At 42.7% G+C, this 13708-nt stretch overlaps 1 protein-coding gene across 2 annotated transcripts in view; it reads right to left on the bottom strand.

The window, feature by feature from the left end:
* Nucleotides 1–13708, bottom strand: part of LOC139765860 (uncharacterized) — a 73479-nt gene that overhangs the window by 30153 nt on the left and 29618 nt on the right. For both annotated transcript variants that reach the window (XM_071693718.1, XM_071693719.1), the window contains exon 2: nucleotides 1538–3450. In XM_071693718.1, the coding sequence (XP_071549819.1) occupies nucleotides 1538–2582 (1045 nt within the window). In that variant the 5' untranslated portion in view covers nucleotides 2583–3450. The remainder of the gene's footprint in view (nucleotides 1–1537; nucleotides 3451–13708) is intronic.

Below are 13708 nucleotides of genomic sequence, written 5' to 3'. Positions count from 1 at the left end.
GTTGTGTGCTGGTTGTGGGTGCAGGTTGTGTGTGCCGGTTGTGGGTGCAGGTTGTGGGTGCCGGTTGTGGGTGCAGGTTGTGTGCTGGTTGTGTGCTGGTTGTGGGTGCAGGTTGTGTGTGCTGGTTGTGGGTGCAGGTTGTGTGCTGGTTGTGTGCAGGTTGTGTGTGCAGGTTGTGTGTGCTGGTTATGAAATGTCTGAGGACGATGTTCGTGTAATGAATGACATAATCAGAGAGGTGTGTGGGTAAACACTGTTTGCTTGTAAGTCTTAATAATGTTATGATAATGAAATCAAAATTTATCATTTTGTTTACGAGGGAAAATTAAGGATACGTAATTAATCCGACCTGGGAGATTATCTCTGGTGTTTGGCTGCCCTTGCGAAAGTTAATGATAGGAATATTATATAAAATATTATATAATTACCCCGGAAATGATACTTCGTCCCTCGTATTTGATATAGTTTATCTCCATTCTTGGAACATCAGTAAAGTGAATGCTCATTGTTTACGAATTATTAGATAAATATTCAAAATGCCACAGATACGTAGTAATACCATATATACGTCAGTAATACCATACATACGTCAGTAATACCATATATACGTCAGCAATACCAAAGATACGTCATCAATACCATATACACGTCAGTAATACCATATATACGTCAGTAATACCATATATACGTCAGTAATGCCATATATACGTCAGCAATACCATAGATACGTCAGTAATACTATATATACGTCAGCAATACCATATATACGTCAGTAATACCATATATACGTCAGTAATACCATATATACGTCAGTAATACTATATATACGTCAGTAATACCATATATGCGTCAGTAATATCATACATACGTCGGTATATCAAATATTCTTATGTTTAAAGAGACGGGAGAATTTGTGACGTATTAAATCAACAGCAATAACTGAAGGTTCATAATGAACGTGTATAATCAGAGCCAATCCAATCAATAGATACAGCCAGACACATTAACATGGTCATCATAAATCACCACATGTGACCAGTGGGACGATCATTACTCCTCACACTTCTTTTGTGGACTGAGTAAATGAACGACTCACTAACTCACTGACTCATCTCTAACATCCTGAGACCCGAACTATACAACCTGAAAAGGAATCAAATTTAGTTAAGAAGGGAAAAATAACGTCATGTTTATGGTGAGCGAAAGACAAAGGAAAGAATTTAAAGAGACGAAATGAATGAATGAAAAAAAAAAAACATGAAAATGACAGAACGTAAGGATGTTTGGTGGATCCTGATGTGCATTATACTCCTGAGTTTGACCATACGAGTCCTGGGTGGGTATGAGTACGTGATCCCTGACTTAATTCTTGAAGATCATGAGAAACTACAAGTCATCATGGCAGGAGGCATATCGCTGAGCTAGAGGGTCGTACCCTCGTCCTCGAGGGCGGGAACATACCTGGAAAACAGAGTGTTTGAAAACTTCGAGTGTTGACCACACGTCAGGGGTCAGAGGTCATGCCCTGCTTGCTTACCTGCTTGAGCCGGGGTCATGATGGGCAGCGACAGCAGCAGCAACGATAGCGCCCACACCAGCTGCCTCCCACCCACGCTGGATGACACCACAGCTGGCTGACCAGCACACAGCTGGTTCTTACTGCATCTCTCAGGCGGGTTATGGTCCAGACAACATACCTGGCGGTATGGTCTGCCGCAGGACCACAGGTGAGAGGTTCTGATGGTCTGGAGAGGACACTGTGGTCCTCCTGATTGTCTCAAGATTTGTTCTTTAATGCTATGGTTTCTACGATCCTCCACTGCAAGGTTTCCATCAGAGAACTGGATCCTCTCCTGGTGTAGTGTATGTCTACTTTGGTCTACGGTCTTGGTCTTGGGTGGCGTCATGAGGTCATGTGTGTGATATTCCAACTTTCGGGCTTGATATCCTACACACATAGACTTGGGAATGTGCTCCTTAGTCGGTGAGGAGTAGCAACATGATGAAGGATCTTTAGGATCCTTTATCTGGGATCCTGGAGAAGATAAGGAGCGTCTGTATGCACAGGACACTACATCCTGCCAGTTAGCTTCGTCGACACTGGTACTGTGGAGGAGAGCCGAGTCCTCCGAGCCTTGAGTAACTTTCCCTCGCTGAGAGAGACTTGAGTTGCCGCCACGACTCCCTAAGTTGACAGATGTGGAACTCAAGTTAGTGTTATTTACACCACCTTCCTCACACACACTCTGGTCGTGGCCAGAAAGTTCTGACTCTGCGGAACTCTCCCGGGTGTGGTAAACCATGTGGTCCGATCCCGTCTGGCCAGGGCTAACTTTCCTCTCCGTCACAGTCCGAGGATGTCCCGCACAGCATCGCCGCCCGGTCACTGCCAGACTCTGGGCGTCTGCATTCCCCTGGCGACACCTACCGTCCCAGGACTTCCCCTGGCGACACCTACCGTCCCAGGACTTCTCCTGGCGACACCCACCGTCCCAGGACTTCCCCTGGCGACACCCACCGTCCCAGGACTTAACCTCGTCAATTTCATCCTTTGTGTTGGTCATCTCACACACTCGGGTCATCCTGCTTAAATCAATTGTTTGTCGTTGTCCTGTTTACATAATCTGTCATCTATATTTCTGTATCAATGTCTTAACCACTGCTTCATGTGAGACAACTTATCCTTATCGTCCTCATTCACTTAAGTATATTTTCATATAGAATCTCAGCTTAGCATTTGTATATTTCAATATAGTATTTTCGTAACTGTCACTTTAACTTTATTCTAAACGTGGACTTCCGTTCAGTTGTAATGTGCCTAAAAGATAAGTCATTATGTATAAGTTTTAGACAAGACGGTAATCCTAATGACAGAGAATTATCTTCATCGTCTGTACGAACCAGAACTGTTCTGAGGTGATCTCTGGAGGAACAAAACTGTTTAGTTTGATAAATTTGTTTCTATCGGTGTGAAGCAGTCTGATGTGTTGTACCATAGTTTACAAATAGACATGGTTGGGTTCATTACTGTCGACTGTATTGCTGAAATACAATACAATAGTTCATAGAAATTAGAGGACCTTTTTATAGGATTTGAGAGGTTCTTTCATTCAACATTCTATGTTCACTGTAAACATCCATAACACTGGGGGAATCAACCGCAGTTTACGTGTAAAAGTTTGTAAATACAACCTGCACATACAGACAGACAGACAGACGGAAACATATGTTTCTTAACACTAGTATTAGTTTAAGGGTCATATTACTCTGAACATGAACAAGTTCACGTCTTTATGAGCTGCATCACAGATCAGGGATGTTAATTAATCTATGTCATATTACCACATCAGTAAAAAGGAAATCGAAATACACTGCAAGTTACTTTCACCACTTCTTTACTTTCCTTCGTCCAACACCACGTTTTCTTGTCTTCTTCTGGGTCTATCACTCCTGTAAAGAAAATAGAATCCCCAGTGAGAGTTGATACAATTAAAAGAAAAGTACTTATTTACCAGTAAAGGATAGATGTGATGAAGCCTTGTGATGTATGTGGATGAATGTGAATGTGATGAAGCCTTGTGATGTATGTGGATGAATGTGAATGTGATGAAGCCTTGTGATGTATGTGGATGAATGTGAATGTGATGAAGCCTTGTGATGTATGTGGATGAATGTGAATGTGATGAAGCCTTGTGATGTATGTGGATGAATGTGAAGATGATGAAGCCTTGTGATGTATGTGGATGAAACCATGTTCCACAAATAAACAATAAGTTAGGTTGAATTCTAAACCCGATTCATAAAACACTTAAGATTTCCTGTTACATTTTCTTTAGGAAACAAACGTCTACATGCACCCGTCCCCATATCAAGACGGACACTGTTATTACTGCACAACTCCAGAACGTTTTCATGAGGCCTCTGCAGCTTTCTGTCTGCACTCACCGTAGGAGCAGGTAAATGATGGAGCCCTTTGCACAAGAATGTCTTCCAGGAGACTGTATATACTCCATTGTATCCATGAACGATAGTACAACCACCTCACCGGCTTAAACAGTCTTAAATACCACATTTCCGTCAGCTTCGCTTCATTCGAACACACACTCCCACCCACTTGTCTCTTTTCCTTGCACTTCTTGTTATCTTTCTGCTATTCACATTAATTCTCAACTTTCTCCTTTCACTCACTCTTCCACACTCAGACACCTGCTTCTGCAGTTTCTCACTCGAGTCTGCCACCAGAGCCGTGTCATCTGCAAACAACAGCTGCCTAAGCCCTAGGTTCCTCCCCCATCCCCAACACGGTGTGGACTCACCACTCTCCCTAGTCAATCGTGTTTACCTCTTCAATAAATGAGCAAAGGTCGGAGCTGCCTCAAGGCGCACTTCCTTACGGCCCAAGGAGGTATGCTATCTGAGCCATACGCCTCATCCACCTGGAGGTGAGAGCGTCCACAGGGGAGCTTATATAGTTCAGTGGGAGGAGATGAGGACGGAGGATTACATGTAGAATCAGTGGAATCAGAATCAGAGGAGAATAAGGCGGCAGAAGAAGCAGCTTTGTGAGTGGAGAGTTAACCAAAAATTGGTCATCTCGGTAGAGAGGAGGAGAGGCTGAACTGCGGAAGTTATTGGAGAAGCTTGGTCAAGGATCAGACAGATTGCTCAGTAGAGAAAGAAGTCAAATTAGCATATTCTTTGTATGCGTCCCAAAGAATGTAACACAGTCTGAGACTCTCTATATTACATTATGTGGCATATAATCCCTTATGCCAGTCATTTCTGGATGAGTCATTTAGATATATTGTAGGTATATAACTTGTCTGTTCAGCTGTAGTGCATCATTATGATCCTTAGATCTGTTCACACGTCAGTTGTATGTTGACAGGTTACTGACGAGCCTCATACACTTGTTGCACCTCACTCAAGTTGATCGCTTGAGAAAAAGAAGAAACATGTTTACCACTACAGCGTGGGCTTTAATTTTCATGTATATGTAAGCAGTGAGAGGGTAAGATGTATATATATATACAACCATATACAACCTTTACATTCGACTATTACATAACCTGGGGAGCGTTGTGTTGTGTTACCCCCATTCAATACGACCTGACCTGCATGTGTATTACTTAAATCACACGAGATGTTGGGCTCTTCCCTTTGTTTCCCCCGGCAATTTTACTCATTTCCTTAGTACAAATTATCGTACTGAAAGGGAACCGTCCACATCACGTTAAAATTTTGTATAAGTTTATCAGCCTCGACCAAACAACGACTCTTGACATAAACCTTAGATCTGAGAACACCTTACAGTTATTGCTTCCAGCGACGTGATCACATTCTGTAACATAACACAGCACTTCTCTCATAACATAACACAGCACTTCTCTCATAACATAACGCAGCACGTCTCATAACATAACACAGCAATTCTCTCATAACATAACACAGCACTTCTCTCATAACATAACACAGCACTTCTCACATAACATAACACAGCACTTCTCTCATAACATAACATAGCACTTCTCTCATAACATAACACAGCACTTCTCTCATAACATAACAGCTTTCTGTCATTCTCAATTTTAACAGGTCGCCTTTGTTCATTAAGTCTTTGAAAATCTCTCTTATTTTTCGTAATATATACACTATATCTGTACACTGGACATTCTGTACATGGCGACATATCTCTGTCATATCTTTCTCTCCCATGAACATTTTCAGAATAGATTTCGATAACTGAATGCAGTATTCACTCCTGTCTTTCACTGAGGAAGGTCTGGTGAAGACCTTCGCCTGTCATGTTAGGACACAAGAAGTAGGGTCACGTTTCGTGATGTGTTGAGTTGATGATTGTAATGTTAGAGAACTGTATAGTTTTCCAAGTGTGACGAGAAAGTATAGCTCATACATGTCTGAGGAGTGTAGTTTCATATGGTTATTCGTCTGGTGGAATGGCGTTTAATAGTTGGGTGGGAAATGAGGTAGCGGTTACTTAGAGATTCTTAATCATAACAATGTTTGAGTGTACTTTGCGTTGTTGTGCTTGTTGGGGAGGAGAAATTTGTAAGTAAGAGTTATCTACATGAGAGGAAGGGGCGGGCGTTCTGATCCTAAGTGAGGGTTGGTGGGTGGGCGAGGTGTGGTGGTGGTGTAAAGAAGTGGGTGATGACGCGGACTGGTACAGAAAGTCTCGTGTCTTCCTTGCACAGGTGTCCACTATTTGTTGATCTTATGACACCGATGATGATCATTGTTGTTGTGACCGTTTTGTGCATTTTTGTCGTCTTGTGTTGTTTGTTTTTTAAAGGATGGATGAACAGCTAGGTAAAGTGTGACTTAGGTGGAAAAGCTGAATTCTTCACTGGCCTCCTCCCCTGATCTACACCACCACTACAGCTACCAAATAACTGCGACCAACCGCATCTCATATTCAGCACTGATCTTAGATCTCTCTCTCTCTCTCTCTCTCTCTCTCTCTCTCTCTCTCTCTCTCTCTCTCTCTCTCTCTCTCTCTCTCTCTCTATGCATCTATCTCTATCTGATATATTCCGGCCTCAGTCATGTGTTATCTTCCTCAGTGATCTCATCTCAGCAGGTTTCTGTTCCCTGCTGAGTCCCCCCCCCCCCCTCCCGGCCAATGTTGGTACAAACTCGAACATAAAAACAGTTGCTCATCTGGTAACATTGAGGAAATGTTCATATAACATTTCATTATCGATCGATCTACCCATCTATCTATCATGTTATCTTTTCCTAGTCCATATCCCTTCATGTGATATATACCAGTATGAACAAGATCTTCACGGTGATGTGGACAACATGAAACTTAACCATGAAGTGTGGATGTGTAAGTCTCGACCTCCTGGTCACGTCTCACACATATAACTTCTGCTGGGGGACGCCCTCACCCCAGACGGCTCCTTCCATCTTACACCACACACACACTATATATATATATATATATATATATATATATATATATATATATATGGTAAAATGTGTGAAAGAAGAAAGTTAAGAGTAAATGAGAATAAGAGCAAGGTTATTAGGTACAGTAGGGTTGAGGGTCAAGTCAATTGGGAGGTAAGTTTGAATGGAGAAAAACTGGAGGAAGTGAAGTGTTTTAGATATCTGGGAGTGGATCTGGCAGCGGATGGAACCATGGAAGCGGAAGTGGATCATAGGGTGGGGGAGGGGGCGAAAATTCTGGGAGCCTTGAAGAATGTGTGGAAGTCGAGAACATTATCTCCGAAAGCAAAAATGGCTATGTCTGAAGGAATAGTGGTTCCAACAATGTTGTATGGTTGCGAGGCGTGGGCTATGGATAGAGTTGTGCGCAGGAGGATGGATGTGCTGGAAATGAGATGTTTGAGGACAATGTGTGGTGTGAGGTGGTTTGATCGAGTAAGTAACGTAAGGGTAAGAGAGATGTGTGGAAATAAAAAGAGCGTGGTTGAGAGAGCAGAAGAGGGTGTTTTGAAATGGTTTGGGCACATGGAGAGAATGAGTGAGGAAAGATTGACCAAGAGGATATATGTGTCGGAGGTGGAGGGAACGAGGAGAAGTGGGACACCAAATTGGAGGTGGAAAGATGGAGTGAAAAAGATTTTGAGTGATCGGGGCCTGAACATGCAGGAGGGTAAAAGGCGGGCAAGGAATAGAGTGAATTGGATCGATGTGGTATACCGGGGTTGACGTGCTGTCAGTGGATTGAATCAGGGCATGTGAAGCGTCTGGTGTAAACCATGGAAAGTTGTGTGGGGCCTGGATGTGGAAAGGGAGCTGTGGTTTCGGGCATTATTGCGTGACAGCTAGAGACTGTGTGAACGAATGGGGCCTTTGTTGTCTTTTCCTAGTGCTACATCGCACACATGAGGGGGGAGGGGGATGGTATTCCATGTGTGGCGAGGTGGCGATGGGAATGAATAGGGGCAGAGTGTGAATTGTGTGCATGGGTATATATGTATGTGTCTGTGTGTGTATATATATGTGTACATTGAGATGTATAGGTATGTATATTTGCGTGTGTGGGCGTGTGTGTGTGTGTACATTGTTTATGGGGGTGGGTTGTGCCATTTCTTTCGTCTGTTTCCTTGCGCTACCTCGCAAACGCGGGAGACAGCGACAAAGCAAAATAATATATATATATATATATATATATATATATATATATATGTGTGTGTGTGTGTGTGTGTGTGTGTGTGTGTGCGCAAAGAGAGAGATATTGATTGACCGTATGAACAGTTTGGTTGGTAAGCAGAGAGATAGTGAAAGAGCGAGAAGGACGTATGTGGGCAATATAGTGATGGACAGCCGGGTCCAGATCCATATACGTATGTATACAAACGATAAATGCATAACTTAAGTCTATATCCACAAAACACATGCATTATTTACTCTTCTCTGCCCCCAGATGGGGCACCATCAACTATACTTGTTTCTACACCTTCTTAAAAGAGATCAACGAAGAGAATTATAGTTACTGGCTAAGTTCCACAAACAATCTTTGGGTTACACTACCAGTCAATACTTTTCCCTTTAATGTAGTCAGTTTCTATTCTTCTCATCTTTGATGTGTGTTTCTTTTCCTCCGTATATCACCTCTCTATTGTATATCTTAAAACTGATTTGGTTCACAGTTCCACAGTGTTGACCAGATACATGCACACCGACTACCCCGCCCAGGATTCGAACCCGTGTGGTCCTGACCCCCAGCGGGCCCGTTCATGCCTCATGGTCGGCAACACTAAACACCACACAAAAGCTTTACTTAATCTCCACTTTACGCACTTCAGTGATTCATCAGCTGATACCTACATCCCAACTTCAGTACACAAATCTTCTCCATTGCATTCCAGCGGAAGTCATTTCAAATTCTATATCAAATTAAGAGATATACTGGGACACGCATACGTACTGGTCCATCTCAACACGGGTGTTCGCCTTCATGTATGTTATGATTTTGGCTCACCTTATGGCTATCGTGGCCTCCAAGCCAGCCTCACTAACGCAGTAGTGAAGCAGTGTACATTGTATTGAGGTGCTGTAGCATCTCTTGCATCATATACCACTGTACTGTACTGTACTCACGGCTGTGTATGGCTGGCCAGAGCGATTGACTTCAAGACACATTTAAGTGTGGCAGAAGGTAAGGAGAGTTGCCATGGGAAGATAATCACCTCACCTGCTCACAGAAAAAATATTCCGACTTAAACTTTGTTCTGTTGTCAACCATTTAACTGAAGAGAATAACAAGAGCGAGTGTTGTCGCCCGGGATGTTTTCCCTCTTGTGTTGCGCAAAATTCTGTTGCTTTGTCGCTGAGGTGTTTCGTGACTTCCATCAGGGTAACACTCGTCTCTCATGCTAACCATAACCGTATGGAAGCTTGAGTTATGGAATATCTTTTTTCTCACTTACCTTCGCACTTTAATTAAAAGTGTGAACAATTGGATAATACCATGAAACTTACCCGACCAGATTAATTAACAAAAAAATGCCCTGCTATCATGCAGTGCTTAATTAGTAGTTTCTAATTACTGAATAAACGAAATATTCTGACTGTAGTCGGTACAGTAGAGACTCTCTCTCTCTCTCTCTCTCTCTCTCTCTCTCTCTCTCTCTCGCGGACTTACAAAATTTCTGAAAGCGAACATTTCCATCGTGAACAAGGCTAACGTACTACCCCGCTCCTGACCTTATATCTTTACGAACTATCCTACACTTGGCCGTGACCCTTGACCTTACATCTCCACTATATTCATGTTGCTCTCGTCTTGACCTTCCCTCTCAGGTAACCGTCTTACGTATGTCCTCTGACCTTCTGTTTTAACCATGCACTTGGCTATCCACGTCTCCCATGATCTGTCACCATCATATCTCGTCCCTGACATAGTCTCTCACAATGTTATATTCCTGTACCTCAGACCTCGCATATATACCTCAGTTATATCCTTCCTGACCTTACCTGACCCTTCATTACTCACATTCATCCAGTAATTCATCATAATTGATATACTTCTTAATCCATGGGTCTCTTCCTGTCACCTGACCTTACTTTGTGATAAGTGGCTGGTCGCTGATGTTCCATGGTAATTAGTTGTAATTAAAGCTATCAGTGCGATGATTATACACTCTCACGTAAGGGAAGTTCATTAAAAACGAAGTTGATTATCAAGTACAGAACATAAAGAATGTGATGTCTCTTATATTTAGATTTTCAGAAATGTAAAAAATCATTTTTACGCAGTATATTGGATAGTCATAACATGAACATCCTCTTGCGTCTCACAGTAAGGTTATTGCTGAAGCATTTCTTATAAGTTGCAAGTAATGAATGAAGGTACGCACAAGTTAGACGTAATCTTAAATCTATTGTCTGTTTGTTGTTGATAAAATCAAACTACAGCGACCAGGGTTCGAACCCAAGCGGGCAAGGCTTTGAGCGTCGTGTGTATATATATATATATATATATATATATATATATATATATATATATATATATATATATATATAAGGAAGAGCGCGTGAAGAAAGAATTAAAGTTTTCTTGCTTTTGGCTGTATAATCAACGCGAGCATCTCTCCCAGCGATTTATATCTAGATTATAGTTATATATGTTCAACCTTTTTTTTCTAGCATATGTGTGTGTGTGTGTGTGCATGCGTGTGTGTGTGTGTGTGTGTGTGTGTGTGTGTGTGTGCGTGCGTGTGTGTGTGTGTGTGTGTGTCGGGGGTGGTGGGGTGTGGGGAAGGGGTGTCAGGTGAGATCAAGCAGACTGTTCCTGGCACCTTCCCGTCACCTCCTGTGTTATGAGAGAGTCAGTAATCACTGACCAGATAATATACGGAGAAGGAGGCGGTTCATATCGTGCTGCTGGCTGGGTCAGATGTTATTACGTCTGACGGAGACGCATGGCTGATCCAAGCTGTCGGCAGTATATCAGGGGCAGGGACGAGAACTGCTCCAGGTGATGGCCTGTTATTCTGCCGGGCGGCTGGATCAGCTGCTCCCAAGGTGGCTGCCTCGTTCTGCCTCGGTCATGTTAACTGAGCTAAACACCTGTTGAGGACACCTGAAGGTGTCGTTTCTGCTGAGAGGGATAAATTACACCCTGGATCATATATATATATATATATATATATATATATATATATATATATATATATCCTCCCCTCTCAATTTTTTTTAATTTTCCAAAAGAAGGTACAGAGAAGGGGGCCAGGTGAGATATTCCCCAATGGCCCAGTCCTCTGTTCTTAACGCTACCTCGCTAACGCGGGAAATGGCGAATAGTTTAAAAAAAAAAAAAATATATATATATATATATATATATATATATATATATATATATATATATATATATATATATACATATATACATATATATATAATCTTTCATACTTGATCGCCGTTTCCCGCAGTACTAGTAAGGTGGCAGAATCGAGTGTGAAACTGCACAAGCTGATGAGTGTGGAAGAGTGTGTGAGAGGAGAAGTTAAGAGTAATTGTCAATATGAGCAAAGTTATAGGTTTAGCAGAGTTGAGGGACGGGTTAGTTGGGATGTGAATTTGAATGGCGAAAAATTGGAAGTGAAGCGTTTTAGATATCTTGTAGTGGACTTGGCAACGAATGAAATCATGGAAGTGAGTCATAAGACAGGGAAGGAGGCAAAGGTTCTTGGAGCGCTGAAAAATGTCTGGAGAGGTCGTCATAAGGGAGGGCAAAACTGGGCAAGTTTGCGGGAATAGTAGTCGCGCCATTGTCATATGGCTTGATTGAATGAATTATTGATAATTGTGCTCGGTGTGGTTTGAATCATTTCATATTAGATTCTACACAATTATTGTTATTCACGTCTTCCAATATTAAATAAAAATCACTGTACATAACCCCAGGATAATTATATATAAATGAAAAATTGGTTCAAGTGCTTGTTAATGTCTCCATCACAGATATTTGTAGATATATGTAGATTAACGGGCCAGCAACCCCCTCCTTGTTCGAACGCTCTGCAACCCTCGTTATTTCTGAGCGGGGCCAGAATGCTGGTGTAGGTTTGCACTGAGACCAGCGTGTTCCTCTGAGGGTCGTAGAGGCGGCTAAAAGCGAAGCCCGGAAGGCAAATTGGATCGTGGAGAACCTCCCTCAGGTACTTGCCCAGGCTCTCGCCGCAGCCAGGACGCTTCGCTCCGTGGTAAACGAAGGAGGTATTCTGAGAGGCCACTCTGGACCAAGCCGCGCCAGACATTATATTACTCCTGGACATTATACTTCTGCACAGCTGATTTGAACAGCGGTGTATATATCCCGGTGGGCCATATCATGCTGGATACGTCCTTAAGGCAAAAATGTCTTTGAAATATTCTACACATTTTCTACTGGAGGATCTGGAAATGACTTCGAGACGGAAAACCTGAAAGTCACATCTAGACGGAGAGCCTGGAAGTGACGTCGAAAGTTTTATACCTTGAATGATACTCAAATGGCGCTGGGGGGGAAAAGATGACAGCAAACATAAGAAATTACCATGATAAGAATTTTCTGTACACCCAGCTGATGCTGCTGCTGCACATGAAAGTAGATTTTCGAATAAAAGAAAAGGAAAATGTTCCAGAGACAGAAACCAGTGTGAAACCATAAGAATAATCATCATCCAACAAGAGACCCACCGGAACCTCCAGGAATGCCTGGAAAATACTGATGGAATACAAAATGGATTATACGAAATTCTGTATCATTCTGGAAGCCTGCAGGTGACGGTTAGTTATCCTGGAGAGGATAAGTTCTGGAGTCTAGTTAAACTTGAAGCCATCTTTCCAATGCCTCGAATGACAGACAATAACTCCTCCTGATCCTTCCCCCAATCCTGAGGTCCATTACACCAAACAAAAGGCTCAACGATGTATCCCCTGCAGGATTTAGAGCCCCCACACGAGCCTGGAAAAGCTCCCATAAAGAGTCTCAAGTGATCCAGCGATGGACCTGGAAGAGCCTCAGTCCCATAGTGTGTGAGCTGCTTATGAAGTCAGCAGGCGGGCGGCAGCCTCCCTCAGTCTTGGTGAGGTTAGGAGGAGGTGGGGAGAGCCAAGGGTGAGGCCATGAGAGAAGTATGTGGGTGACACGGAGGGAGACAGAGTAGAATGGGAGTGAGAATAGTGGACGCCAGGGTGATGAGGAAGACGGTGAGGAAGGTTTGGTGAAGATGGAGTATATACACAGCAGAGTAAACAGGTGCTGCTACGTACATATCCATCATAATGAAATACAAGTGAAGCATGTGTATGGAGGAGGTACAAGAGCAGGAGAGTATAGGATGGAGTCACTGCTATATCAAAGCAAGGCTATACATACTATTGGCGCCCTAGCTAGGCTATCGATATTATTAGCGCCGTAGTTTGGCTATAGATACTATTGACGCCCCAGTTAGGCTATACATACTATTGGCGCCCTAGCTAGGCTATAGATATTGTTGGCGCCCTAGTTAGGCTATGGATACTATTGGCGCCCTAAACTATCTAGAAATGTTGATAATGTGAACTGTAAAGTCTGGCCGGAGATGTAGACACTGCATCACTGTGCATTAGACTGTGAACAAATAGAACCTTTTAAGGTTAGTCAAAACTAACCTGCAAGAAATGGAAATAACATATTTGGGAAGACTCAGGAGATCCTGTGTTTTGACAACTTCCTGACAGGTGA

The sequence above is a fragment of the Panulirus ornatus genome, chromosome 56, assembly GCF_036320965.1.
Source record: "Panulirus ornatus isolate Po-2019 chromosome 56, ASM3632096v1, whole genome shotgun sequence".
In the NCBI taxonomy this organism is placed as follows: Eukaryota; Metazoa; Arthropoda; class Malacostraca; order Decapoda; family Palinuridae; genus Panulirus; species Panulirus ornatus.
Note: the sequence above shows the minus strand (reverse complement) of the source record. Positions and strands in the feature narration are given on the sequence as shown.